At 44.9% G+C, this 27,511-nt stretch overlaps 1 protein-coding gene across 1 annotated transcript in view; it reads right to left on the reverse strand.

The window, feature by feature from the left end:
• Positions 1-1,648: 1,648 nt before the first annotated feature.
• The window catches only part of LOC124036433 (tricarboxylate transport protein B, mitochondrial-like), a 40,243-nt gene continuing 14,380 nt past the window's right edge, over positions 1,649-27,511 (reverse strand). Inside the window, exons 2-9 of the mRNA XM_046351019.1 lie at positions 17,215-17,322; positions 9,506-9,605; positions 5,712-5,850; positions 4,292-4,376; positions 3,948-4,052; positions 3,597-3,712; positions 3,397-3,470; positions 1,649-3,250 (exon numbers count right to left, since the gene is read on the reverse strand). Coding sequence (XP_046206975.1) covers positions 3,136-3,250; positions 3,397-3,470; positions 3,597-3,712; positions 3,948-4,052; positions 4,292-4,376; positions 5,712-5,850; positions 9,506-9,605; positions 17,215-17,322 — 842 coding nt within the window. The 3' untranslated portion in view covers positions 1,649-3,135. The remainder of the gene's footprint in view (positions 3,251-3,396; positions 3,471-3,596; positions 3,713-3,947; positions 4,053-4,291; positions 4,377-5,711; positions 5,851-9,505; positions 9,606-17,214; positions 17,323-27,511) is intronic.

Below are 27,511 nucleotides of genomic sequence, written 5' to 3' on the forward strand. Positions count from 1 at the left end.
TTGTTAACAAACTGTAGTTTTGGTAAGTTGGTTAGGACATCTACTTTGTGCATGACACAAGTCATTTTTCCAACAATTGTTTAGACAGATTATGTCATTTATAATTCACTGTATCACAATTCCAGTGGGTCAGAAGTTTACATACACTAAGTTGACTGTGCCTTTAAACAGCTTGGAAAATTCCAGAAAACTATGTCATGGCTTTAGAAGCTTCTGATAGGCTAATTGAAATCATTTGAGTCCATTGGAGATGTACCTGTGGATGTATTTCAAGGCCTACCTTCAAACTCAGTGCCTCTTTGCTTGACATCATGGGAAAATCAAAATAAATCAGCCAAATTGTAGACCTCCACGAGTCTGGTTTATCCTTGGGAACAATTTCCAAATGCCTGAAGGTACCACGTTCATCTGTACAAACACCATGGGACCACACAGCCATCATACCGCTAAGGAAGGAGACGTGTTCTGTCTCCTAGAGATGCACCTACTTTGGTGCGAAAAGTACAAATCAATCCCAGAACAACAGTAAAGGACCTTGTGAAGATGCTGGAGGAAACGGGTACAAAACTACGTGGGTGGCAGCATCATGTTGTGGGGGTGCTTTGCTGCAGGAGGGACTGGTGCAATTCACAAAATAGATGGCAGTGAGGCAGGAAAATGATGTGGACATATTGAAGCAGCATCTCAAGACATCAGTCAGGAAGTTAAAGCTTGGTCGCAAATGGTTCTTCCAAATAGACAATAACCCCAAGCATACTTCCAAAGTTGTGGGAAAATGGCTTAAGGACAACAAAGTCAAGGTATTGGAGTGGCCATCACAAAGCCCTGACCTCAATCCTATAGAAAATTTGTGGACAGAACTGAAAAAGTGTGTGCGAGCAAGGAGGCCTACAAACCTGACTCAGTTACACCAGCTCTGTCAGGAGGAATGGGCAAAAATTCACCCAACTTATTGTGGGAAGCTTGTGTAAGGCTACCCGAAACGTTTGACTCAAGTTAAACAATTTAAAGGCAATAATACCAAATACAAATTGAGTGTATGTAAACTTCTGATCCACTGGGAATGTGATGAAAGACATAAAACCTTAAATAAATCATTCTCCACTATTATTCTGACATTTTACATTCTTAAAATAAAGTGGTGATCCTAAGACAGGGAATTGTTACTAGGATTAAACATCAGAAATTGTGAAAAACTGAGTTTAAATGTAGACTTCAACTGTATATGGCCACCGCAGATGTCATTCACTAACTAACATTAGCTTGTATTCATAGCCAGAGCTACTATTCAGTTGCGAATGAATGGTAGCATGGTCTTGTCTGAATGCAGAAACCACATCATGATGCTGTAACTATAAAACTGTTTCTTTCACTTTCAGATTTCCTGACCTCATCAAAGGGGAGTAGGATGGAGTGCACACACACACACACACACACACACACACACACACACACACACACACACACACACACACACACACACACACACACACACACACACATGCTAGTACTTCTCTAAAATGTCTTAGTGAAAAACTCTAATTCAAATAAAGTCATGCAATGGCAAAGCGGTTGTGTTTTGGTCCTTAGTGTAATGCCACCTTAGCTTTAGAGGTTATAATGAGGTAAGAAACACAGCAAATTCCTCTAGGTATTTGAAATGATATCCATTTAATTTTGATTGTGATATTATGGAATCTGGTTGGTTTCAATCCGTATCGCAGAAGTATCACAGAAGATCTGCATTATAGCTTGATTGAAATTTAAAGGCAATTGTTACGGTAAACTCTGCATATGACGGCTCAATTGGAAATGATCTTTACATTTTAACACGGCTCTTCTGGGATACGGATTGAATCCAGTCCTTAAACAGCATATGCTGAGGAGAGGACTGAGGCCTTCTGCACCTTACAGTACATATGTTATGCAGCACTTACTGTAGGCAAAAGCAAGAGTCAAAACAGTCAATCTACCGTTACTGACAACACAGATTCAAAGGCATTGGGCGCTAAAAGCTCAATAACAATGCATTTCATTTACTATTCCACTGATGCAAAATAAAGCAATGTTTTCTTGTTGTTAGGGCAGACATTTGTGCAGACTCAGACTGTTCTCACATTATTACACTGTACAATCAAGACCCTGAAAACCTGGATGAGATGATGGATTAAAAAATATATAATACATTGTAATGGTTTCAAAATAGTTGTTTTGGTAAATGAATAGGCACATCTGCAAGGCAACAATAAAGAAACAATTTAAAATACTAAAACAACCTCCAAAATGGCACCAAATATAACAGAATGTCAATGATTTAGAATTTTAAAACGATTGACAACAAAGGCCTCTGGAATGATTGGAATGTGTGTGGATGGAATGAGAATGTTCCCCCAGGGTTCCATCTCAGAACGTGGCTGATCTATCTGGAACACAAACATCTGTGGTAGGAATCTGGGTTATGGTTGAGTCGGAATGAGCTGTAATGAACCCAATGCGACTTCTTGAACCCACCCAATCCCTAAAGTACTTCAATGTTAACACTGTAGCGCATTGGCTTACTATTTAGTACATAACACTGCACAGTATAACAGCAACGGTCTCAAACACAAAGACGCATTAGTCAACATTCAACGTTCAATAAATACATCGATAAAGACTCTGATCAATATATTATGAATCAGTATATTATTTACATTTTTTTCTCTTCTCTTGGTCAGAATATATTACTCTATGCGTACTTCTCACTTGGGGAAAACGCTGTTAGCCAGCCCAAAAGGGTGAGTTGTGTTACAGTAGAACTGTAACAATAATTAGGTTTGTCACAATTTGGCAGCTTGCTACTGGAGGGCTTGGCATCTGGAACAGAGTAAAACAAACTCTGCAATTAAACATTTATTATTCTAATCATAAGTATTATTTAAAAAATGATCAAAAGGAAAACCTTTTTCATTGGGTGGTATAAGTTTCAACTCATGTAGCTGTTACTGTAACTGTTACTGTAGCTAGACCCTCAGGCCAAGGCAGAACCACTATGCTTTAACTCAGAATGACAGGGCACCCACTACAGAGTGGTAGTAGGCTCATTTGTCCGGTCCTGTCTGGCCCAGACAGGTCAGAGCCTCCAGCTGCACCCCCTCACTCCGTCTTCCAGACTGTGTTGAGAACCTTGACCACCTCCTCATAGATGATGAAGACGATGGCCACATCCAGACACACACGGCCCAGCCGAGGAACCGTCCCCTTATAAAACCTAGAGAACATAGAACAAGGAGAGTAGAACATAGAATTGCATATAGAACACATGATCTCTGGAGTAGAACCTCGAGAATCCTTATGCTCCTGAAGGGTGTCATGAATAAAGTTTGATTGTATAGAAGAGTATAGTGGTGCACTTACGCTCGTACACCCTCGTGTCTCATGATCTTGACGGCACAGTCCAGTGTACTCTTGTACTTATGAGCCTCCAGACCCTTAGAAAGAAGAAAACAGGGTTATTCCCTTAGACAGAGGTAGAGTTAAGTCAAACATATATTTTTTAACACATTCAATCCTTTCAGATCTAAACAAGTGCCTGTAGATGCTACCCTATGCTGTACCTGCATCCTGGTCTTGATGACATCCAGTGGGGTGTTCCCGAACACACTGGCTGCTCCTGCAATGGCTCCAAACGTTCCCGTCACCACGGGGTTAATAGCCTTATTGGGGTTATCCCCTGGGAAAAGGAGACACAGTCAGAATGCTGTTTAACACTCACCCAAGTGACATACTCTCTTTTGACGCTTGTCAACGAGAGTACATTTTTCCAATTGACCAGTAGAGGTCAGCATTTTCTGTGTGGTGTAGACCTGTACTCAAGCTTCCTGATGATGATGGCTCAGGGTGCTTTTGACCAAAGTCCTATATAGGGAACAGGATATCATCTGCCACACAACTTTGAAGTCTCATACCTTTGTACCAGTTCCTGAGGGAGGTCATGACGTAGAATCGGATGGCTTGGTTGGATCCCTGCTTCAGAACGGTGGCTGTCAGGCCTTGGTAGGTCCCCCTAATACCTTGGGGACAAAAGCAGACAGCAGCACTTAGCATCACTGGATGTAGTAGCAGCATATGCATTACCCTCTTTAAACAGTGTATGTCAGGGTGAATCCACATGTAAGGTCTTTGTTGACCGCTACAGTTTAGGGTGGTAGGACAAAGATTACCCTCCCTAAACCCTAACCTTACCATGAAGAAATGCAAAAGTGACCTTAGATCAGTGTCTATGGGTAACCTCCCCCTACACCTTTCTTACCTTGGGTTCTGATGATCTCCCTGACTCCATGGTAGAAGCCTCTGTATTTGGGGTTGGCTGAAGACTGGTCATGGATGAACTTAACCTTGAGAAAGAACACAGGGACAGTGTGATCGCCACACACACACACACACACACACTTTTATTAACAATCCCAAGCCTGCTCCAGGAAAATAGCATTATCACTTTTTCCCCACTGTTCCTGATGAGTTTATTATCAGTTTCTCAGAGCACTGAGAGCAGACAAGACAGCCTTGGGCTTTACTTCAGAGAATATCAGAGTACACTCCTTGAAGGATCGGGTCAACTCACCCTCACACAGCTGTTGGATTAGACAGTTAACAAATCTAGAGACTGATTTGGGATCAGCTCTTTCTACCCATCTCCATCTAAACCAGATAGCCTAGCGGTTAGAGTGTTGGGCCAGTAACCATGGGTCGCTAGTTCATATCCCCAAGCTGACAAGGTGAAAATATGTCGATGTGCCCTTGAGCAAGGCACTTAACCCAAATTTCTCCAGGGTCGCCGCTGATAATGCCAGACCCTGGCCGTGACCTCAATATCTGAGGGTGTCTTAGGGAGAGTGGGATATGCAACAAAAAAAACATATCTCCAATTCACATGTGTGAAATAGGAAAAATATAAGCACCCACCAAATTATTATTCAATATTATTATCATCAGCTGAACAGCCAATCTGACCTCAGATCAGTGGGTAGGGGATATCAGTGACACGGAATCTGAGAGGAGAGGAGTGGAAGATAAAGACAAGAAAGAGGAAAGGGGGAGTGAGAGGTGGGCATGGAGGAGAGAAAGAGATACAGGAAAATAAAGGGAGGAGGAGAGAGACAGGAGGAGGAGAGCAATAGGAAGAGGAGAGGAGGAGAGCGATGGGGAAGGGGAGAGAGACAGGAAGAGGATTGGAGGAGAGTGATGGGGAAGGGGAGAGAGACGAGGAGGAGGAGAGCAATAGGAAGAGGAGAGGAGGAGAGCGATGGGGAAGGGGAGAGAGACAGGAAGAGGATTGGAGGAGAGTGATGGGGAAGGGGAGAGAGACGAGGAGGAGGAGAGCGATAGGAAGAGGAGAGGGGTATAGAGGAGAGGAAGGGGAGAGAGACAGGAAGAGGAGAGGAGGAGAGCGATGGGGAAGGGGAGAGAGACGAGGAGGAGGAGAGCGATAGGAAGAGGAGAGAGGGGTATAGGGGAGAGATACAGGAGGAGGGGAGGAGGAGAGGAGGGGAGAGATACAGGAGGAGGGGAGGAGGAGAGGAGGAGAGCGACAGGAAGGGGAGAAAGACAGGGAGAGGGGTATAGAGGAGAGGAAGGGGAGAGAGACAGGAAGAGGAAGGGGTATAGAGGAGAGGAAGGGGAGAGACAGAAAGATGAGAGGGGGGTAGATAGATGCTCTGTCTCAGACGCACCTTGACAGTCTCCATGGGGCAGACTATGAATACAGCCTCCATGACTCCAGCCCCCAGCCCACATAGCAGACCCCTGGTGCTGTTCAACTTCCCTGCCTCGTCACGGGCATGGTTACTGAGATACTCAAACACACCAAACCTGAGGGAGGGGAGGGGAGGAGAGGAGAGAGAGAGAAAAAAGAGAGATGGAGAGAGAGAACAGGTTAATATACAGTCCATTCCAGTCAGTTTGACCAGTTCAATCAATGTAGTTCTTCTGAGTTAGAGTCATCAATAACAAGCAGAGCTGCTGCTCAGGTTTGAGTGTGGTACAGTGATATCAGGAAGAGGAGTTTAACATTAGTCTATCTCTAAGAATATCAGACTAGAACCTAAATCTAAAATGTTTTAGAATCATATTAGAATCTCATTAGAATCTCCCTCTAGCCTGCATCCTCTTCAGCTGAGTGGCTGAGCTTGTTACCTTGGTGACAGTAAAACACAGAAACTGATACTGTATAACTGTGAAGATGAGGAAGGTCAGAGTTACTGATATCTCTGGATGAGCTACAGAAACAATGAAAAGTCTTCAAAGAGTTCTAACCCCACTGGACACCTTAGAGGAAGCCATTTTGGGTTTAATCAGTTAAACTACCGATGAGCAGAATTTCACACCAGTTTTATCTCTGAACCCATAGTAAAGAACTGCTTAGCAATCACAGTAGAAGTCTTGCCTCAGTCCTATGGAAGTGGATACATAGATACACCTCAAGGCAAGAGGTAAATTACTTCCTTCGATGCCCAGGTGAAGTGAAACAAACTGCTAGTGAACTCAATTGTTTTTACAACCCAGCACAAGGCGCTTCCATGTTAAAAAATGTAGCAATAAAGTCTGATGCCTCAGCAAGCAACGGATGCCCAGCAACTGCAACCATGGAAGTGAGCTGAGAGTTCCGTTTCACCTCAGGAAGCAAGTGTGTGTGTGTGTGTGTGTGTGTGTGTGTGTGTGTGTGTGTGTGTGTGTGTGTGTGTGTGTGTGTGTGTGTGTGTGTGTGTGTGTGTGTGTGTGTGTGTGTGTGTGTGTGTGTGTGTGTGTGTGTGTGTGTGTGTGTGTGTGTGTGTGTGTGTGTGTGTAATCAGTTAGGAGATGCTGTCCCATAGAGTCCTTCACTGGGAAGGTTATTTATAGCAGGAATTGGATTGTGGTGATAGCAGGGACAAACTGAACATGGTGGAAGATAGGAGGAGAGGGGGAGGAGGAGAGGGGGAAGAGGAGAGGGGGAAGAGGAGAGGGGGAAGAGGAGAGGGGGAAGAGGAGAGGGGGAAGAGGAGAGGGGGAAGAGGAGAGGGGGAGGAGGAGAGGGGGAAGAGGAGAGGGGGAAGAGGAGAGGGGGAAGAGGAGAGGGGGAAGAGGAGAGGGGGGAGGAGGAGAGGGGGAGGAGGAGAGGGGGAGGAGGAGAGGGGAAGAGGAGAGGGGGAGGAGGAGAGGGGGAGGAGGGAGGGGGAGGAGGAGAGGGGGAGGAGGAGAGGGGGAAGAGGAGAGGGGGAAGAGGAGAGGGGGAAGAGGAGAGGGGGGGGAGGAGGAGAGGGGGAGGAGGAGAGGGGGAGGAGGAGAGGGGGAGGAGGAGAGGGGGAGGAGGAGAGGGGGAAGAAAGACACTTTGCCACTTAGTGTTGATGAACAGTATGTTTTCATGTAGCCTATTAGAGCAGTACACTCACAGAATATGAACTACTGCAAGATCAGGTTGGTTTCACAAGGCTAGAGTTCTTGTGCCTCTGCCATCTCACCCGAAAGTGTCTGGTCTGAGCGACGTCTTCATGTCTGTCTCAGACATTGATGATCTGTCTCCATCTCTGGGTGTGTTTTGCTGTTCTATTTCCTCATCTCTTCTCCCTCTACCCCTCCTTTTGCTCTCACCATCTTTCTTTCTCTTTTTTTACCTCATATTTATTTGTTCTTTCAAATTCAGCATATGTTTATCTGTCTCTATTCAAGACTCGTGTTTGTTTGTTTGTTTGAGTGACAGCCGCTTCATGACTCACATACTCTCTCTGCCGTGCAGGAACACACACACTGACTGGCAAACAGAAGGCAATGATACCTCTATACCGTGAAAGGAGTTTCAAAACAGGTGTCTCATTTCCCTCTCTCATTCTATTTCTCTCCCTCTCTCTTGGTCTCGCTCTTTCTCTTACTCTCTCCCATCCACCTTACTCTCCCATCCACCTTACTCTCCCATACACCTTACTCTCCCATACACCTTACTCTCCCATACACCTTACTCTCCCATACACCTGACTACAAGGAAGTGGCAAAATACTTTTTTGAACTACACTTTAGATTAGCACATTAAACTGACTAAATAGACAAGAACTACCTCCTCTCTTTAGCCAATTCAAACAGAAGAGAAAAAAGTGTATTGTTACAACATGACGGATGACAGCTGGGCCTTCATCCATAGTCCAGGATAAGTCAGAGGCACTTTGGTTGTCACAGAGACCATGGAGAGTCTCCTAAACCCCATCAGGGCTCTATCTGCAAGGTCAGTCGCTCTTTGCCAAGAGATGGGGGGCAGGAGGGAGGAGGCAGGTACATGGAGAACTGGGGGGGGGGGGGGGTATGGGGATGAAAGGACGGGAAAGAGGATGAGCAGGGGAGGCAGGTGGAGTTAGGTGGGTGGGGGAGATGGTAGGAAAGGGGAGAAAAGGATGGATTGGTAGGGGAAGGAGGGAAAGAGGGAAAAGAGGGAGGTGGGGGGAAGACAGAGGATGAAAAATACCCCCTCCCCCCACCCACACACACACACGACTGTCACTAAGAGTGTAGACAGATGATGTGGCCTACTCTTGTTGCCCTGTCCACCTCCATGCCCTGTTTGCCGAATGTCCCCCTCCCCTATCTGACTGACACACACAAACACACATCCACAGGTTTTCCTCTCTGTATCCCCACTGAGAGACTGAGTGGCAGCTCTGTCCAGTCTACAGACAGGCTCTGCCCTTTAAGACACAGAGAAAGATGATAAATGCCCCGGTCTCAGACGTTCCTTAAGCCACACTACAGAGAAAGATGATAAGGAACGTCTGAGACCGGGGCATTTATCATCTTTCTCTGTAGTGTGACTTAAGGAACGTCTGAGACCGGGGCATTTAAGTCACACTACAGAGAAAGATGATAAATACCCCGGTCTCAGACGTTCCTTAAGTCACACTACAGAGAAAGATGATAAATGCCCCGGTCTCAGACGTTCCTTAAGCCACACTACAGAGAAAGATGATAAATGCCCCGGTCTCAGACGTTCCTTAAGCCACACGACAGAGAAAGATGATAAATGCCCCGGTCTCAGACGTTCCTTAAGTCACACTACAGAGAAAGATGATAAATACCCCGGTCTCAGACGTTCCTTAAGCCACACTACAGAGAAAGATGATAAATGCCCCGGTCTCAGACGTTCCTTAAGCCACACGACAGAGAAAGATGATAAATGCCCCGGTCTCAGACGTTCCTTAAGTCACACTACAGAGAAAGATGATAAATGCCCCGGTCTCAGACGTTCCTTAAGTCACACTACAGAGAAAGATGATAAATGCCCCGGTCTCAGACGTTCCTTAAGTCACACTACAGAGAAAGATGATAAATGCCCCGGTCTCAGACGTTCCTTAAGCCACACGACAGAGAAAGATGATAAATGCCCCGGTCTCAGACGTTCCTTAAGCCACACGACAGAGACTAGTGTGACATTTGAGCTATGCATTGTGGGTATGTGAGTGAGTGTGCATGTGTTTGTGTGGGGTTCGGTGCCTTCTACATACCTGACAGCTGATTTGGGTATGGATCCGTAGAGCAGTGAGCTGAGTCCTCTATACAGTCCCCTCACCCCATGACCCTGTACTGTCTGCTTCACACAATCACCTACACACACACAATTAACACACAACCTAAAATTAACATACAACCAGCTATAGACACACAGTGAGCATTAATCACATATTCATATTCACACACACTAGCTAGTATGAGACCGCGACATCTGTCTGCAGGCCTCATTAAGATGGTCTCAGATCCTCAGAGCTCCAGCCAAGCCAAGAGAAACCAGACTGACACTGTGTGTGTGTGTGTGTGTGTGTGTGTGTGTGTGTGTGTGTGTGTGTGTGTGTGTGTGTGTGTGTGTGTGTGTGTGTGTGTGTGTGTGTGTGTGTGTGTGTGTGTGTGTGTGTGTGTGTGTGTGTGTGTGTCATACAAACAAGCACAGTGACAGCCTGCCAGAATCACTAATGCACCTGAGGATGATGGGTAATTTGATCAGGGCCAGAGAGAAAGAGAGAGAGAAAGAGAGAAAGCACACGCGAGAGAGATGAAGGTTGATTGGTTTGGTAAACACAATGACGACCTTGTATCTTTTGAGGGTTAGGGTAAGGGTTAGGGTTAGGGTAAGGGTTAGGGTTAGGGTAAGGGTTAGGGTAAGGGTTAGGGTAAGGGTTAGGGTAAGGGTGTCCCTCCCCCACATTCTGAAATTGCATTTTTGTTCCCCCCAGTTTTATCATTGGAATGTGATACAAAACGAGACAACCATGTGCTTTAGGACCATGGGGACACCTCCGAACGGTACGGTAGGCTGTTTGGAGTGTTTATCAGACTGGATTTAAAAAATGTACATATACAGTACCAGTCAAATGTTAGGAAACACCTACTCATTCAATGTTTTTATTTTATTTTATTTTTTTACAATTTTCTATATTGTACAATAATAGTGAAGACATCAAAACTATGAAATAACACATACAGTGCCTTGCGAAAGTATTCGGCCCCCTTGAACTTTGCCACATTTCATTACATTTACATTTAAGTCATTTAGCAGACGCTCTTATCCAGAGCGACTTACAAATTGGTTCACCTTATGACATCCATTTCAGGATTCAAACAAAGATATAAAACTGTATTTTTTGTGAAGAATCAACAACAAGTGGGACACAATCATGAAGTGGAACGACATTTATTGGATATTTCAAACTTTTTTAACAAATCAAAAACTGAAAAATTGGGCGTGCAAAATTATTCAGCCCCTTTACTTTCAGTGCAGCAAACTCTCCAGAAGTTCAGTGAGGATCTCTGAATGATCCAATGTTGACCTAAATGACTAATTATGATAAATACAATCCACCTGTGTGTAATCAAGTCTCCGTATAAATGCACCTGCACTGTGATAGTCTCAGAGGTCCGTTAAAAGCATGAAGAACAAGGAACACACCAGACAGGTCCGAGATACTGTTGTGAAGAAGTTTAAAGCTGGATTTGGATACAAAAAGATTTCCCAAGCTTTATACATCCCAAGGAGCACTGTGCAAGCGTTAATATTGAAATGGAAGGAGTATCAGACCACTGCAAATCTACCAAGACCTGGCCATCACTCTAAACTTTCAGCTCATACAAGGAGAAGACTGATCAGAGATGCAGCCAAGAGGCCCATGATCACTCTGGATGAACTGCAGAGATCTACAGCTGAGGTGGGAGACTCTGTCCATAGGACAACAATCAGTCGTATATTGCACAAATCTGGCCTTTATGGAAGAGTGGCAAGAAGAAAGCCATTTCTTAAAGATATCCATAAAAAGTGTCGTTTAAAGTTTGCCACAAGCCACCTGGGAGACACACCAAACATGTGGAAGAAGGTGCTCTGGTGAGATTAAACCAAAATTGAACTTTTTGGCAACAATGCAAAACGTTATGTTTGGCGTAAAAGCAACACAGCTCATCACCCTGAACACACCATCCCCACTGTCAAACATGGTGGTGGCAGCATTCATGGTTTGGGCCTGCTTTTCTTCAGCAGGGACAGGGAAGATGGTTAAAATGGATGGGAAGATGGATGGAGTCAAATACAGGACCATTCTGGAAGAAAACCTGATGGAGTCTGCAAAAGACCTGAGACTGGGACGGAGATTTGTCTTCCAACAAGACAATGATCCAAAACATAAAGCAAAATCTACAATGGAATGGTTCAAAAATAAACATATCCAGGTGTTAGAATGGCCAAGTCAAAGTCCAGACCTGAATCCAATCGAGAATCTGTGGAAAGAACTGAAAACTGCTGTTCACAAATGCTCTCCATCCAACCTCACTGAGCTCGAGCTGTTTTGCAAGGAGGATTGGGAAAAAATATCAGTCTCTCGATGTGCAAAACTGATAGAGACATACCCCAAGCGACTTACAGCTATAATCGCAGCAAAAGGTGGCGCTACAAAGTATTAACTTAAGGTGGCTGAATAATTTTGCACGCCCAATTTTTCAGTTTTTGATTTGTTAAAAAAGTTTGAAATATCCAATAAATGTCATTCCACTTCATGATTGTGTCCCACTTGTTGTTGATTCTTCACAAAAAAATACAGTTTTATATCTTTATGTTTGAAGCCTGAAATGTGGCAAAAGGTCGCAAAGTTCAAGGGGGCCGAATACTTTCGCAAGGCACTGTATGGCTAGCTAGTTAGCAGTGGTACACGCTAATAGCGTTTCAATGGATGACGTCACTTGCTCAGACCTTGAAGTAGTGGTTCCTCTTGCTCTGCAAGCGATGGGGAACGATGCTTCGAGGGTGACTGTTGATGTGTGCAGAGGGTCCCAGGTTCGTGCCCAGGTTGGGGCGAGGGGACGGATTAAAGTTATACTGTTACACCTACAACCGTGGTGTCGTCAGCAAACTTGATGATGGAGTTGATGTCTTGCAAAGCCACGCAGTTGTGGGTGAACAGGGCTGAGGACACACCACTGGGAGGCCCTGTGTTAAGAATCAGTGCGGAGGAGGTGTTGTTGCCAATCCTCACAGCCGGTGTTCTGCCAGTCAGGAAGTCCAGGATCCAGTTGCAGAGGGTGGTGTCCAGACCCAGGGCTCTGAGTTTGGTATCGAGCTTGAAGGGAACAATAGTGTTGAATCCTGAACTGTAGTCAATTAACAGAATTCTCACATCGGTGTTCCTCGTGTCCAGATGTGTTACGGCCAGCTGGTCAGCACACACTCTGAGGACACGGCCAAGGCCTGCGGCTTTGTGAGTATTCACGAGAGTTTTCCTTACGTCAGCCTTGGAGAGTGAGAGCATCTTGTCATTCGGAGCAGCGATAGTCTTCCTTATACACAAGCAGATACGAGACATCAGGGTTTGTTCTTCTGACATAGAATGCTGCAGTACGGGCTCTCAGCATGGCACAGATATCTCTGTTCATCCAAGGTTTTTGGTTGGGGTATGTCCGTACTGTTATTGTGGGTACAACATCATCAACACATTTCCTAATGAAGCCTGTGACTTCATTAGGAGAATGAAGCTGAGCACGCCCCCATTCTCATCGAAGGAGCTGCAGTGGAGCAGGTTGAGAGCTTCAAGTTCCTTGGTGTCCACATCACCAACAAACTAACATGGTCCAAGCACACCAAGACAGTTGTGAAGAGGGCACGACAAAACCTATTCCCCCTCAGGAGACTGAAAAGATTTGGCATGGGTCCTCAGATCCTCTCGCACCATCGAGAGCACTGGTTGCACCACTGCCTGGTATGGCAACTGCTCGGTCTCTGACCGCAAGACGCTACAGAGGGTAGTACGAACGGCCCAGTATATCACTGGGGCCAAGCTTCCTGCCATCCAGGACCTCTATACCAGGCGGTGTCAGAGGAAGGCCCTAAAAATGATGGACTGTTCTCTCTGCCACCGCATGGCAAGCGGTACCGGAGCGCCAAGTCAAGGTCCAAGAGGCTTCTGAATAGCTTCTTCCCCCAAGCCATAAGACTCCTGAACATGTGCATTTGCCCCCTCCCCCATCACCACTGCTACTCTCTGTTGTCATCTATGCATAGTCACTTTAATAACTCTACTTACATGTACATACTACCTCAATTACTTGTTACTTGTTACTTTTATGTTGGTTAGAGGCTCGTAAGTAAGCATTTCACTGTAAGGTCTACCTGCTGTATTCGGCGCGTGACTAATAAAATCTGATTTGATTTGACTAACGATAAATATTCTTCAATGTTGATGGATTAGTCCTGGGTGGATGAATCTTTGAACATATTCCAATTAGTATTCTCAAAACAGTCCTGCAGCATTGAGTCTGCCTCTGTCCACTATTCTCTGTGTTGGTGGCTCCCCATTGAAATGCTGCTTGTAGGCGGAGAGTAGGAACAGAAAGATGTGATCTGATTGACCGAAGTGGGGGTGCGGGATGACTTTGTATGCATCAGGGATCTTTGTATAGACTGCATTCAGAAAGTATTGAGAACCCTAGACTTTTTCCACATTTTGTTACGTTACAGCCTAATTCTAAAATTGATTACATTGGTGAGGGGAAAAAACAATCTACAACAAAACCCCATAATGACAAAGCAAAAACTATTTAGACATCTTTGCAAATGTATTACAAATAAAAAGTGGAAATATAACATTTACAGTGCCTTGCGAAAGTATTCGGCCCCCTTGAACTTTGCGACCTTTTGCCACATTTCAGGCTTCAAACATAAAGCTATAAAACTGTATTTTTTTGTGAAGAATCAACAACAAGTGGGACACAATCATGAAGTGGAACGACATTTATTGGATATTTCAAACTTTTTTAACAAATCAAAAACTGAAAAATTGGGCGTGGAAATAGAGACAGTTTTATATCTTTATGTTTGAAGCCTGAAATGTGGCAAAAGGTCGCAAAGTTCAAGGGGGCCGAATACTTTCGCAAGGCACTGTATATAAGCATTCAGACCCTTTACTCAGTACTTTGATGAAGCACCTTTGCCAGCAATTACAGCCTCGAGTCTTCTTGGGTATGACAGTACAAGCACACCTGTATTTAGGGAGTTTCTCCCATTCTTCTCTGCAGATCCTCTCAAGCTCTGTCAGGTTGGATGGGGAGCATCGCTGCACAGCTATTTTCAGGTCTCTCCAGAGATGTTTGATCGGGTTCAAGTCCGGCGTCTGGCTAGGCCACTCAAGGACATTCAGAGACTTGTCCTGAAGCCACTGCTGCATTGTCTTGGCTGTGTGCTTAAGGTCGTTGTTCTGTTGGAAAGTAGATCTTCACCCCAGTCTGAGGTCCTGAGTGCTCTAGAGCAGGTTTTCATCAAGGATATCTCTGTACTTTGCTCCGTTCACCTTTCCCTCGATCCTGACTAGTCTCCCAGTCCCTGCCGCTGAAAAAGATCCACACAGCATGATCCTGCCACCACCATGCTTCAACATAAGGATGGTGCCAGGTTTCCTCCAGATGTGACGCTTGGCATTCAGAACAAAGAGTTCATTCTTGGTTCCATCAGACCAGAAAATCTTGTTTCTCATGGTTTGAGAGTCTTTATGTGCCTTTCGGCAAACTCCAAGTGGGCTGTCATGTGCCTTTTACTGAGGAGTGGCTTTCGTCTTGCCACTCCACCATAAATGCCTAATAGATGGAGTCTTGCAGAGATGGTTGTCCTTCTAGAAAATTCTCCCATCTCCACAGAGGAACTCTGGAGCTCTGTCAGACTGAACATCTGGTTCTCATTCACCTCCTTGACCAAGGCCCTTCTCCCCCAATTGCTCAGTTTGGCCAGGCGGCCAGCTCTCGGAAGAGTCTTGGTGGTTCCAAACTTCTTCCATTTAAGAATGACGAAGGCCACTGTATTCTTGGGGACCTTCAATGCTGCAGAAATGTTTTGGTACCCTTCCCCAGATCTGTGCCTCGACACAATCCTGTCTCGGAGCTCTACGGAGAATTCCTTTTGACCTCATAGCTTAGTATTTGCACTGAAATTTTTGCTCTGGGACCTTATATAGACAAGGGTAGTGTCTTTCCAAATCATGTCCAATCAATTTAATTTCCCACAGGTGGACTCCAATCAAGTTGTAGAAACATCTCAAGGATGATCAATGGAAACAGTATGCACCTGAGCTTAATTTTGAGTTTCATAGCAAAGGGTCTGAATACTTATGTAAATAAGGTATATGTTTTTATTTTTAATACATTTACAAAAAAATTCTAAAAACCTGTTTTCACTTTGTCATTATGGGGTATTGTGTGTCGATTGATGAAGAACACACACACAAAAAAAATATTTAATACATTTTAGAATGTAAGGCAAGGGATCAGTTGACAAAAAGTGAGCGGGTGAATTCGAATAACAAATGTGGAAAAAGTCAAGGTGTCTGAATACTTTCCGAATGCACTGTACAGTCGTGGCCAAAAGTTGAGAATGACACAAATGAACTGAATCCCCCAAAAACATTTCCACTGCATTTCAGCCCTGCCACAAAAGGACGCGCTGACATCATGCCAGTGATTCTCTCGTTAACACAGGTGTGAGTGTTGACGAGGACAAGGCTGGAGATCACTCTGTCATACTGATTGAGTTCGAATAACAGACTGTAAGCTTCAAAAGGAGGGTGGTGCTTGGAATCATTGTTCTTCCTCTGTCAACCATGGTTACCTGCAAGGAAAAACATGCTGTCATCATTGCTTTGCACATAAAGGGCTTCACAGGCAAGGATTTTGCTGCCAGTAAGATTGCACCTAAATCAACCATTTATATGATCATCAAGAACTTCAAGGAGATCAGTTCAATTGTTATGAAGAAGGCTTCAGGGCGCCCAAGAAAGTCCAGCAAGCGCCAGGACCGTCTCCTAAAGTTGATTCAGCTGCGGGAACAGGGCACCACCAGTACAGAGCTTGCTCAGGAATGGCAGCAGGCAGGTGTGAGTGCATCTGCATGCACAGTGAGGCGAAGACTTTTGGAGGATGGCCTGGTGTCAAGAAGGGCAGCAAAGAAGCCACTTCTCTCCAGGAAAAACATCAGGGACAGACTGATATTCTGCAAAAGGTACAGCGATTGGACTGCTGAGGACTGGGGTAAAGTCATTTTCTCTAAGGAATCCCCTTTCCGATTGTTTGGGGCATCCGGAAAAAAGCTTGTCCGGAAAAGACAAGGTGAGCGCTACCATCAGTCCTGTGTCATGCCAACAGTAACGCATCCTGAGACCATTCATGTGTGGGGTTGCTTCTCAGCCAAGGCAGTGGGGTCACTCATAATTTTGCCTAAAAACACAGCCATGAATAAAACTCCCCAGACCTTAATCCCATTGAGAACTTGTGGTCAATTCTCAAGAGGCGGGTGGACAAACAAAAACCCACAAATTTTGACAAACTCCAAGCATGGATTATGCAAGAATGGGCTGCCATCAGTCAGGATGTGGCGCAGAAGTTAATTGACAGCATGCCAGGGCGTATTGCAGAGGTCTTGAAAAAGAAGGGTCAACACTGCAAATATTGACTCTTTGCATCAACTTCATGTAATTGTCAATAAAAGCCTTTTGACACTTATGAAATGATTGCAATTATACTTCACTATTCCATAGTAACATCTGACATAAATATCTAAAGACACTGAGGCAGCAGACTTTGTGAAAATTTATATTTGTGTCATTCTCAAAACTTTTGACCAAGACTGTATGTGTTGTGTGTTGTAGGGTGGGAGGACACACACATACACAAACACACAACCATACAGTCAGAAACTCACCGATGCCCCTGTATTTGGGAGGGTTGGCCTTCTCGTCCAGTTGTAGCTGAGTCTTCACATACTCTGTAGGGAAGGTGATACAGATCTCTATACCCCCTGCTATACCACCTGTAGAAAACACAGAGAGCAGAGGTCAGATAAAGTTATACCACCTGTAGAATATAATTTAGTTACTGTCAACCTGGCACTGCTAAGGATTCAGGGATGAACCAAACATTGTAAATATATTCAGAAACATATGTGCTTACTGTCATTACAGTTTGGTGAATTCCTTCGAACTGGGCTGAACAGAGAGCAACGGTCAGATAAAGCTTATCAAGCAGAAGATATATTTTGTGAATCTTCAGGTAGCTAGCCTTGGTACCAGACTGCTTCTGCTTTTAATAAAGTACACAATGACAGGCTGGCTGAAGCAGGCTTCACTTTGGGTAAAGTCATTATATCAAGATAAATAACAATAACCATAGAAATAGCTGTTATCCATAAACCTTAAAAGCTCAGAGAGTGTGAGAGGAATGTTATGGGGAGATGCGGCCATTTTCTCTATGTATGAACGTGTAGCTGTTAGATCGAACAAACAAAGGAACAAACAAACAAATGAATGAATCGATTAATTAATAAATGATGTTGGACAGCTCTATATTGTGGATGAATTCAGAGGATGGGTATGAGTGTCAAGAGCAGAACTATGCAGATTGGGAAGAAGGGAGGATGAGAGAGAGACAGGGAGGGAGGCAGGGAGGGAGGGAGGCAGGGAGGGAGGCAGGGAGGGAGGCAGGGGCAGGGAGGCAGGGAGGAGGCAGGGAGGGAGGGAGGGAGGGAGGGAGGGAGGGAGGGAGGGAGGGGGGGAGGACGAGGAAGCTGACATTAATTAAATTATCTGCTCTGCCCAGAGGGAGGGGCTCCCTTACACAGCCCAAGACCCTCCATTAGCTAAATAACACACACAAACACCCCCCCCCCTCTCTCTCCCTCTCACATTCTAATCCCAGAGGCCCTCTCTCTCTCCCTCTCACACACACACTCACATTGTTATCCCAGAGGCCCTCTCACACACACACACACACATTGTTATCCCAGAGGCCCTCTCACACACACACACTCACATTGTTATCCCAGAGGCCCTCTCCTCACACACACACACACACACACACACACACACACACACACACACACACACACACACACACACACACACACACACACACACACACACACACACACACACACACACACACACACACACACACACACACACACACACACACACACTCTAATCCCAGAGGCTCTCTCTCTCACACACACACACAAATCCCAGAGTCCTTCTCTGTATAAAGAAATAATGGGAAGTATACAGATATGTCATCCAACTGTGTGACAGCTTGGCATCCATCCCACTGCTGCCATTATTATAGGCCAAGGCTCTCAATCTCTTCTCTACAGCACATAGCATTTTATCATTCTGGAGGTGGTAGGAGATACTGTATATTTAAACTATGACACATACAATACATGTACAGTAGATATAGAATGATTTTAAGAGGTTGGTGGTCAATTACACATTGATATATGGTTGAGTGAGAGTATTCAGCAAAGCAAATTGCCCTAAACAAGGCAAAGCCCCGTATACAGTAGCTGATACATAATGCATTTGTACAGTATTTTCCACAGGCAAGATAAGGTTGTACAACAGTCTAGAAAGCTGAGTCATGATGCTGCATTATTTTTTATTGCATTACAACCTGTAATTTAAAAGGATTTTTATTTGCATTTCATGTAATGGACATACACAAAATTGTCCAAATTGGTTAAGTGAATAGAAAAAAAATACTTGTTTCAAAAAAACTCTAAAAAATAAAAAACTGAAAAGTGGTGTATTCAGCCCTTTTCTATGAAGCCGCTAAATAAGATCTGGTGCAACCAATTACCTTCAGAAGTCACATAATTAGTTCAATAAAGTCCACCTGTGTGCAATCTAAGTGTCACATGATCTCAATATCTAAAACACCTATTCTGAAAGGTCCCAGAGTCTACAACATCACCAAGCAAGCAGCACCATGAAGACCAAGGTGAGGGACAAAGTTGTGGAGAAGTGCAGATCAGGATTGGGTTATAAAAAAATATCAGAAACTTTGAACATCCCACGGAGCACCATTAAATCCATTATAAAAAAATAAAAGAATATGGCACCACAACAAACCTGCCAAGAGAGGGCCGCCCACCAAAACTCACGGACCATTCAAGGGCCACTTAGGACCACTTTAAGCCGTACACTCCACAGAGCTGGGCTTTACGGAAGAGTGGCCAGAAAAAAGCCATTGCTTAAAGAAAAAAATAAGCAAAAACGTTTGGTGTTCACCAAAAGGCATGTGAGAGACTCCCCAAAAATATGGAAGAAGGTACTCTAGTCAGATGAGACTAAAATATAGCTTTTTGGCCATCAAGAAAAATGTTATGTCTGGCGCAAACCCTACACCTCTCATCACCCCGAGAACGCCATCCACACAGTGAAGCATGGTGGTGGCAGTATCATGCTGTGGGGATGTTTTTTCATCGGCAGGGACTGGGAAACTGGTCAGAATTGAAAGAATGATGGATGACTCTAAATACAGGGAAATTCTTGAGGGAAACCTCTTTCAGTCTTCCAGAGATTTGAGACTGGGATGGAGGTTCACCTTCCAGCAGGACAATGACCCTAAGCATACTGCTAAAGCAACAATCGTGTGGTTTAAGGGGTAACATTTAAATGTCTTGGAATGACCTAGTCAAAGACCAGACCTCAATCCAATTGAGAATACTGTGGTATGACTTAAAAATGGCTGTACACCAGCAGAACCCATCCAACTTGAAGGAGCTGGAACAGTTTTGCCTTGAAGAATGGGCAAAAATCCCAGTTAGATGTGCCAAGCTTTATAGAGACATACCTCAAGATACTCGCAGCTGTAATTGCTGCAAAAGGTGGCTCTACAAATTATTGACTTTGGGGGGGATGAATAGTTATGCATGCTCAAGTTTTCGGTTTAAAAAAAAAATCTTATTTCTTGTTTGTTTCACAATAAAAAATATTTTGCATCTTCAAAGTTGTCACTGGTGGGTGTAGCTGATGCATGGAATTCAGGCGCAGGAGAGCAGAGATGAATGGACAAAGCACTTTACTAGGCAATCATAATACAGAACGCAACCGCGTGACAAAACAAATGCCCACAGAAAAAGTGAGGCAGCAAAAGTACAAAACCCAAGTACAAAGTACCGGCTGCCACAAAGCACGGGTATAAAACAAAACCTGGCGTAAACCAGCCAGAAGCGTGCCAACCTTGACAATAAACAATACCCCACACAGACATGGAGGGAACAGAGGGTTAAATACACATGTTAATTAGTAGGAGATGTAAACCAGGTGTGCAGGAAGACAAGACAACACAAATGGAAAATGAAAGGTGGATCGGCGATGGCTAGAAGACCGGCAACGTCGACCGCCGAACGCCGCCTGGACAAGGAGAGGAACCGACTTCGGCGGAAGTTGTGACAAAAGTGCTCGGCATGTTGTGTAAATCAAATCATACTCAACCCCAAAAATCAATTTTAATTCCAGGTTGTAAGGCAATAAAATAAGAACAATGCCAAGGAGGGTGAATACTTTCATAAGCCACTGTACATACATATTAAAAATAAAAACAGAAAAAAAACATATTTACATAAGTATTCAGACCCTTTGCTATGAGACTAAATTGAGCTCAGGTGCATCCTGTTTCCATTGATCATCTTTGAGATGTTTCTACAACTTGATTGGAGTCCACCTGTGATAAATTCAATTGATTGGACATTATTTGAAAAGGCACACACCTGTCTATATAAAGACCCACAGTTGATAGTGCATGTCAGAGCAAAAACCAAGCCGTGAGGTCGAATGAATTGTTCGTAGAGCTCTGAGTCAGGGTTAAGCACAAATCTGGGGAAGGATACCAAATAATGTCTGCAGCATTGAAGGTCCCCAAGAAGACTGAGGTCTTCATCATTCTTAAGTGGAAGAATGTTGGAACCACCAAGACTCTTCCTAGACCTGGCTGTCCGACCAAACTGAGCAATTGGGGGAGCAGGGCCTTGGTCAAGGAGGTGACCAAGAACCCAATGGTTTCTCTGACAGAGCTCCGGAGTTCCTCTGTAGAGAGGGGAGAGCCTTCCAGAAGGACAACCATCTCTGCAGAACTCCACCAATCATTCCTTTATGGTAGAGTGGCCAGATGGAAGCCACTCCTCAGTAAAAAGGCACATGACAGCCCACTTGCAGTTTGCTAAAAGGCACCTAAAAGACTCTCAGACCATGAGAAACAAGATTCTCTGATCTGATGAAGGTATGATTGAGCTCTTTGGCCTGAATGCCAAGTGGCACGTCTGGAGGAAACCAGGCACCATCCCTATGGTGAAGCATGGTGGTGGCAGTATCATGCTGTGGGGATGTTATTCAGTAGCCGGGACTGGGAGTCTTGTTAGGATCGAGGGAAAGATGAACGGAGCATAGTACAGAGAAATCCTTGATGAAAACCTGCTCCAGAGTGCTCAGAACCTCAGACTGGGGGTGAAGGTTCACATTCCAACAGGACAACAACCCTAAGCACACAGCTAAGACAACGCAGCAGTGGCTTCGGAACAAGTCTCTGAATGTCCTTGAGTGGCCCAGCCAGAGCCTGGACTTGAACCCAATCGATCTCCGGAGAGACCTGAAAGTAGCTGTGCTGTGACGCTCCCCATCCAACCTGACAAGAGCTTGAGAAGATCTGCAGATAATGGGAGAAACTCCCTAAATATAGGTGTGCCAAGCTTGTAGCGTCATACCCAAGAAGAATTGAGGCTGTGATCGCTGCCAAAGGTGCTTCAACAAAATACTGAGTAAAGGGTCAGAATACCTATGTAAATATGATATTTCAGTTTGTCATTATGGGGTGTCGCGATACGAAACCTTCAGCCCCGTCCCTTGGCCGGCAGCGGGGTGCTAGAGGTGGTTTGCGTTCCGTTCCCTGGATTGGACAGGGCACTATAGATACTTCAGGTTATCTCGGTATAACCAGGACCGCTCGCGTAGCCCTGCCTCTCTTTCTATATCAAAGCGTTGTCCGCGTAGAGAGGTCTTTTGCCTTGTCACTCTCAACGGTCTAGCTCTAGCTGGGATGTGTGAACCACACCTTTATCCTCTAGACTCTTTGTTTCACCACTAATTGGTCCTTGAGTTATTATTAAGCACTAGTCCTACATGATTTCCCTGTGGTTGAGTGTTTCCCCTCTGTGATGTATCTAGTTTAAAGTGTGAAGACCATTAGTCAACTTAGTCTCACTACTCTGCCCGTCGGCTATGTATCGCTTGGAAAATAAAACTTAGATAGATCGATAAGACAATTAAATGAATCACTACTGGACACACCTTCCTCTTTGTCTTTTAATAGTAACTCATTCTGTCAGAGCACTGATCTCCGTTTCCAGTGTCCCGGTAGCGGGGAGTGTCAGAGTTGTTATCTCCCGTGCCGTTAACTGTCTTTGAGAGAACCGTTTACTCGAGACAAAATAAGACTACCGTTTATTTTTGAAAACACTCTGTTTTTTGTCTTTTACAATCAAACACACTTCAAAATACACAATTGTTACTCGGTCACACACAGCGTTAATCAAAAACATGCAATTGACTTAATGCTCTTATAAAATGCCTGGTACAATGATAACACTTATCTCTATATTAAATACTTATAATAGTTATTCAATTACCTTTGAGAGATGACGAGAAGACCCACGAGATCAGGAGCAGAGTTTCAATCGGTAAGAGTTCTGTTAGTAGAATTTAGTTAGTAGCGACTCCCCTCTACTGGCTGAGAGGTTGACTTGGAGTCGGTGCTTTACTAAATTGAGAGATTCAAGTATGGACTGGATGAGAGAACCCGCTGGTGATTCCCTGCCCCAAATGGAATATTCAAAAATGTCTGTGTCCGCAACGAGCTCGCGATACTGAGCTCAATCGAGAGGCTACAGAGAACTCTGGATATATTTGCATCAGCACCCACGTACCTGGCGCAAAACCACAGGGTCAATTCAGACATCCATAAGAGAAAGCAAGGGATAACCTTAAGGACTAGAGTGGCTCTTAACCCCGTTGAACTACCGCAGTGTCAGTGGCTCGCAACGAGGTCGCGATACTGAGCTCAATCGAGAGGCTACAGAGAACTCTCTGGATATATTTGCATCAGCACCCACGTACCTGGCGCAAAGCGACAAAACAGCTGATCGATAGTTAAACGGTATATCGGAGAGTCACTTCTCAGATCCAACAAGTTAGAATCTTTTAAGTAATTTGAGTCAGGTGTCAATTTACCCGAAGTCAAATGGTTGTCTAAATAAATTCAGAATTCAGAAGTCAGCGCCAAAGTAATGGCAAAGGTCTCTTTATATACCTTTTGATTCTCTTCACCCGATCTGCTGCTCCTCCCATTCCCTCAGTGCAGAGAGGGTGATGACATATCTTACAACAGGAAACACTTTTCTTACAGTGCATATATGGGCCTCTGGTTATGACAGAGCCCATTACTCTAGCAACAATGAGGAAACACTTTTCTTACAGTGCATATATGGGCCTCTGGTTATGACAGAGCCCATTACTCTAGCAACAATGAGGAAACACTTTTCTTACAGTGCATATATGGGCCTCTGGTTATGACAGAGCCCATTACTCTAGCAACAATGAGGAAACACTTTTCTTACAGTGCATATATGGGCCTCTGGTTATGACAGAGCCCATTACTCTAGCAACAATGAGGAAACACTTTTCTTACAGTGCATATATGGGCCTCTGGTTATGACAGAGCCCATTACTCTAGCAACAATGAGGAAACACTTTTCTTACAGTGCATATATGGGCCTCTGGTTATGACAGAGCCCATTACTCTAGCAACAATGAGGAAATACTTTTCTTACAGTGCATATGGGCCTCTGGTTATGACAGAGCCCATTACTCTAGCAACAATGAGGAAACACTTTTCTTACAGTGCATATATGGGCCTCTGGTTATGACAGAGCCCATTACTCTAGCAACAATGAGGAAACACTTTTCTTACAGTGCATATATGGGCCTCTGGTTATGACAGAGCCCATTACTCTAGCAACAATGAGGAAACACTTTTCTTACAGTGCATATATGGGCCTCTGGTTATGACAGAGCCCATTACTCTAGCAACAATGAGGAAACACTTTTCTTACAGTGCATATATGGGCCTCTGGTTATGACAGAGCCCATTACTCTAGCAACAATGACGAAATACTTTTCTTACAGTGCATATATGGGCCTCTGGTTATGACAGAGCCCATTACTCTAGCAACAATGAGGAAACACTTTTCTTACAGTGCATATATGGGCCTCTGGTTATGACAGAGCCCATTACTCTAGCAACAATGAGGAAACACTTTTCTTACAGTGCATATATGGGCCTCTGGTTATGACAGAGCCCATTACTCTAGCAACAATGAGGAAACACTTTTCTTACAGTGCATATATGGGCCTCTGGTTATGACAGAGCCCATTACTCTAGCAACAATGAGGAAACACTTTTCTTACAGTGCATATATGGGCCTCTGGTTATGACAGAGCCCATTACTCTAGCAACAATGAGGAAATACTTTTCTTACAGTGCATATATGGGCCTCTGGTTATGACAGAGCCCATTACTCTAGCAACAATGAGGAAACACTTTTCTTACAGTGCATATATGGGCCTCTGGTTATGACAGAGCCCATTACTCTAGCAACAATGAGGAAACACTTTTCTTTCAGTGCGCATATGGGCCTCTGTTCATGACAGAGCCCATTACTCTAGCAACAATGAGGAAATACTTTTCTTACAGTGCATATATGGGCCTCTGGTTATGACAGAGCCCATTACTCTAGCAACAATGAGGAAACACTTTTCTTACAGTGCGCATATATGGGCCTCTCTGTTCATGACAGAGCCCATTACTCTAGCAACAATGAGGAAACACTTTTCTTACAGTGCATATATGGGCCTCTGGTTATGACAGAGCCCATTACTCTAGCAACAATGAGGAAACACTTTTCTTACAGTGCATATATGGGCCTCTGGTTATGACAGAGCCCATTACTCTAGCAACAATGAGGAAACACTTTTCTTACAGTGCATATATGGGCCTCTGGTTATGACAGAGCCCATTACTCTAGCAACAATGAGGAAATACTTTTCTTACAGTGCATATATGGGCCTCTGGTTATGACAGAGCCCATTACTCTAGCAACAATGAGGAAACACTTTTCTGACAGTGCATATATGGGCCTCTGGTTATGACAGAGCCCATTACTCTAGCAACAATGAGGAAACACTTTTCTTACAGTGCATATATGGGCCTCTGTTCATGACAGAGCCCATTACTCTAGCAACAATGAGGAAACACTTTTCTGACAGTGCATATATGGGCCTCTGGTTATGACAGAGCCCATTACTCTAGCAACAATGAGGAAACACTTTTCTTACAGTGCATATATGGGCCTCTGGTTATGACAGAGCCCTCACTCTATCAGCAATGAGTCTATCAGCTGTTCCCATTCAGAGGTGTCACTTGAGGCAGAGGGTGATTCTTCCTGACACCAGTCAGGTTCAGTAGTTGGTTGGCTTGAGTCGTCTTCTGGTGGCTTTGCCCAATCCGGTATTTCAGTAGGCGAGGTCATCTCTGTCTCTACCCTTGGTGGGTAAGACAGGGGAAGAGGACCAGGAGGTAGATCCATTTGGCGTTTTACTACAGGGGTATTGTGTGTAGATTGATAAAGGGACAAAAAAAACACCAATTTTAGAATAAGGCTGTCACGAAACAAAATGTGGAAAAGTCAAGGGGTCTGAATACTTTCCGAATGCACTGTATGTCTACATTAGACTTCATTCATGCCAGACAGTACTACTACAGTTTTACACGTGAAGGCTATTGGGGAAGCAGTGTCTCCATCACAAACACATATGCATGCGCACTAACAACTACTCAGATGATTCATTCTCATCAGACATGCAGGAGCGTGTTTGCCATGCAACCCATAACACACACACACACACACACACACACACACACACACACACACACACACACACACACACACACACACACACACACACACACACACACACACACACACACACACACACACACACACGAGCCCTTAAATGACTCCAGTAGTACTTGATATATTCCTGAATAAGACACACAGAAAACGGAACATTCTCCTTCTCTCTCTCCATCAGTTTCCCCCCTCTCTCATTCTCTCTCTCCGCCAGTTCCCCCCTCTCTCTCACTTTCCCTCTCTGCTTCTCTCTCTCTGCCAGGTCCCTCCTCTCACCTTCCCTCTCTGCTTCTCTCTCTCTGCCAGGTCCCTCCTCTCTCTATCACCTTCCCTCTCTGCCAGGTCCCTCCTCTCTGTCACCTTTCCTCTCTGCTTCTCTCACTCTGCCAGGTCCCTCCTCTCTCTATCACCTTCCCTCTCTGCCAGGTCCCTCCTCTCTCTCACCTTTCCTCTCTGCTTCTCTCTCTCTGCCAGGTCCCTCCTCTCTCTATCACCTTCCCTCTCTGCCAGGTCCCTCCTCTCTCTCACCTTCCCTCTCTGCTTCTCTCTCTCTGCCAGTTCCCCCCTCTCTCTCACCTTCCCTCTCTGCTTCTCTCTCTGCCAGGTCCCCCTCTCTCTCACCTTCCCTCTCTGCTTCTCTCTCTCTGCCAGGTCCCCCCTCTCTCTCACCTTCCCTCTCTGCTTCTCTCTCTCTGCCAGGTCCCCCTCTCTCTCTCACCTTCCCTCTCTGCTTCTCTCTCTCTGCCAGGTCCCCCCTCTCTCTCACCTTCCTTCTCTGCTTCTCTCTCTCTGCCAGGTCCCCCTCTCTCACACCTTCCCTCTCTGCTTCTCTCTCTCTGCCAGGTGACCCCTCTCTCACACCTTCCCTCTCTGCTTCTCTCTCTCTCTGCCAGGTCCCCCTCTCTCTCACTTTCCCTCTCTGCTTCTCTCTCTCTGCCAGGTCCCTCCTCTCACCTTCCCTCTCTGCTTCTCTCTCTGCCAGGTTCCCCCTCTCTCTCACCTTCCCTCTCTGCTTCTCTCTCTCTGCCAGGTCCCCCCTCTCTCACCTTCCTTCTCTGCTTCTCTCTCTCTGCCAGGTCCCCCCTCTCTCACACCTTCCCTCTCTGCTTCTCTCTCTCTGCCAGGTGACCCCTCTCTCACACCTTCCCTCTCTGCTTCTCTCTCTCTGCCAGGTCCCCCCTCTCTCTCACTTTCCCTCTCTGCT

The sequence above is a fragment of the Oncorhynchus gorbuscha genome, linkage group LG05 (genome assembly GCF_021184085.1).
Source record: "Oncorhynchus gorbuscha isolate QuinsamMale2020 ecotype Even-year linkage group LG05, OgorEven_v1.0, whole genome shotgun sequence".
NCBI classification, from domain to species: domain Eukaryota; kingdom Metazoa; phylum Chordata; class Actinopteri; order Salmoniformes; family Salmonidae; genus Oncorhynchus; species Oncorhynchus gorbuscha.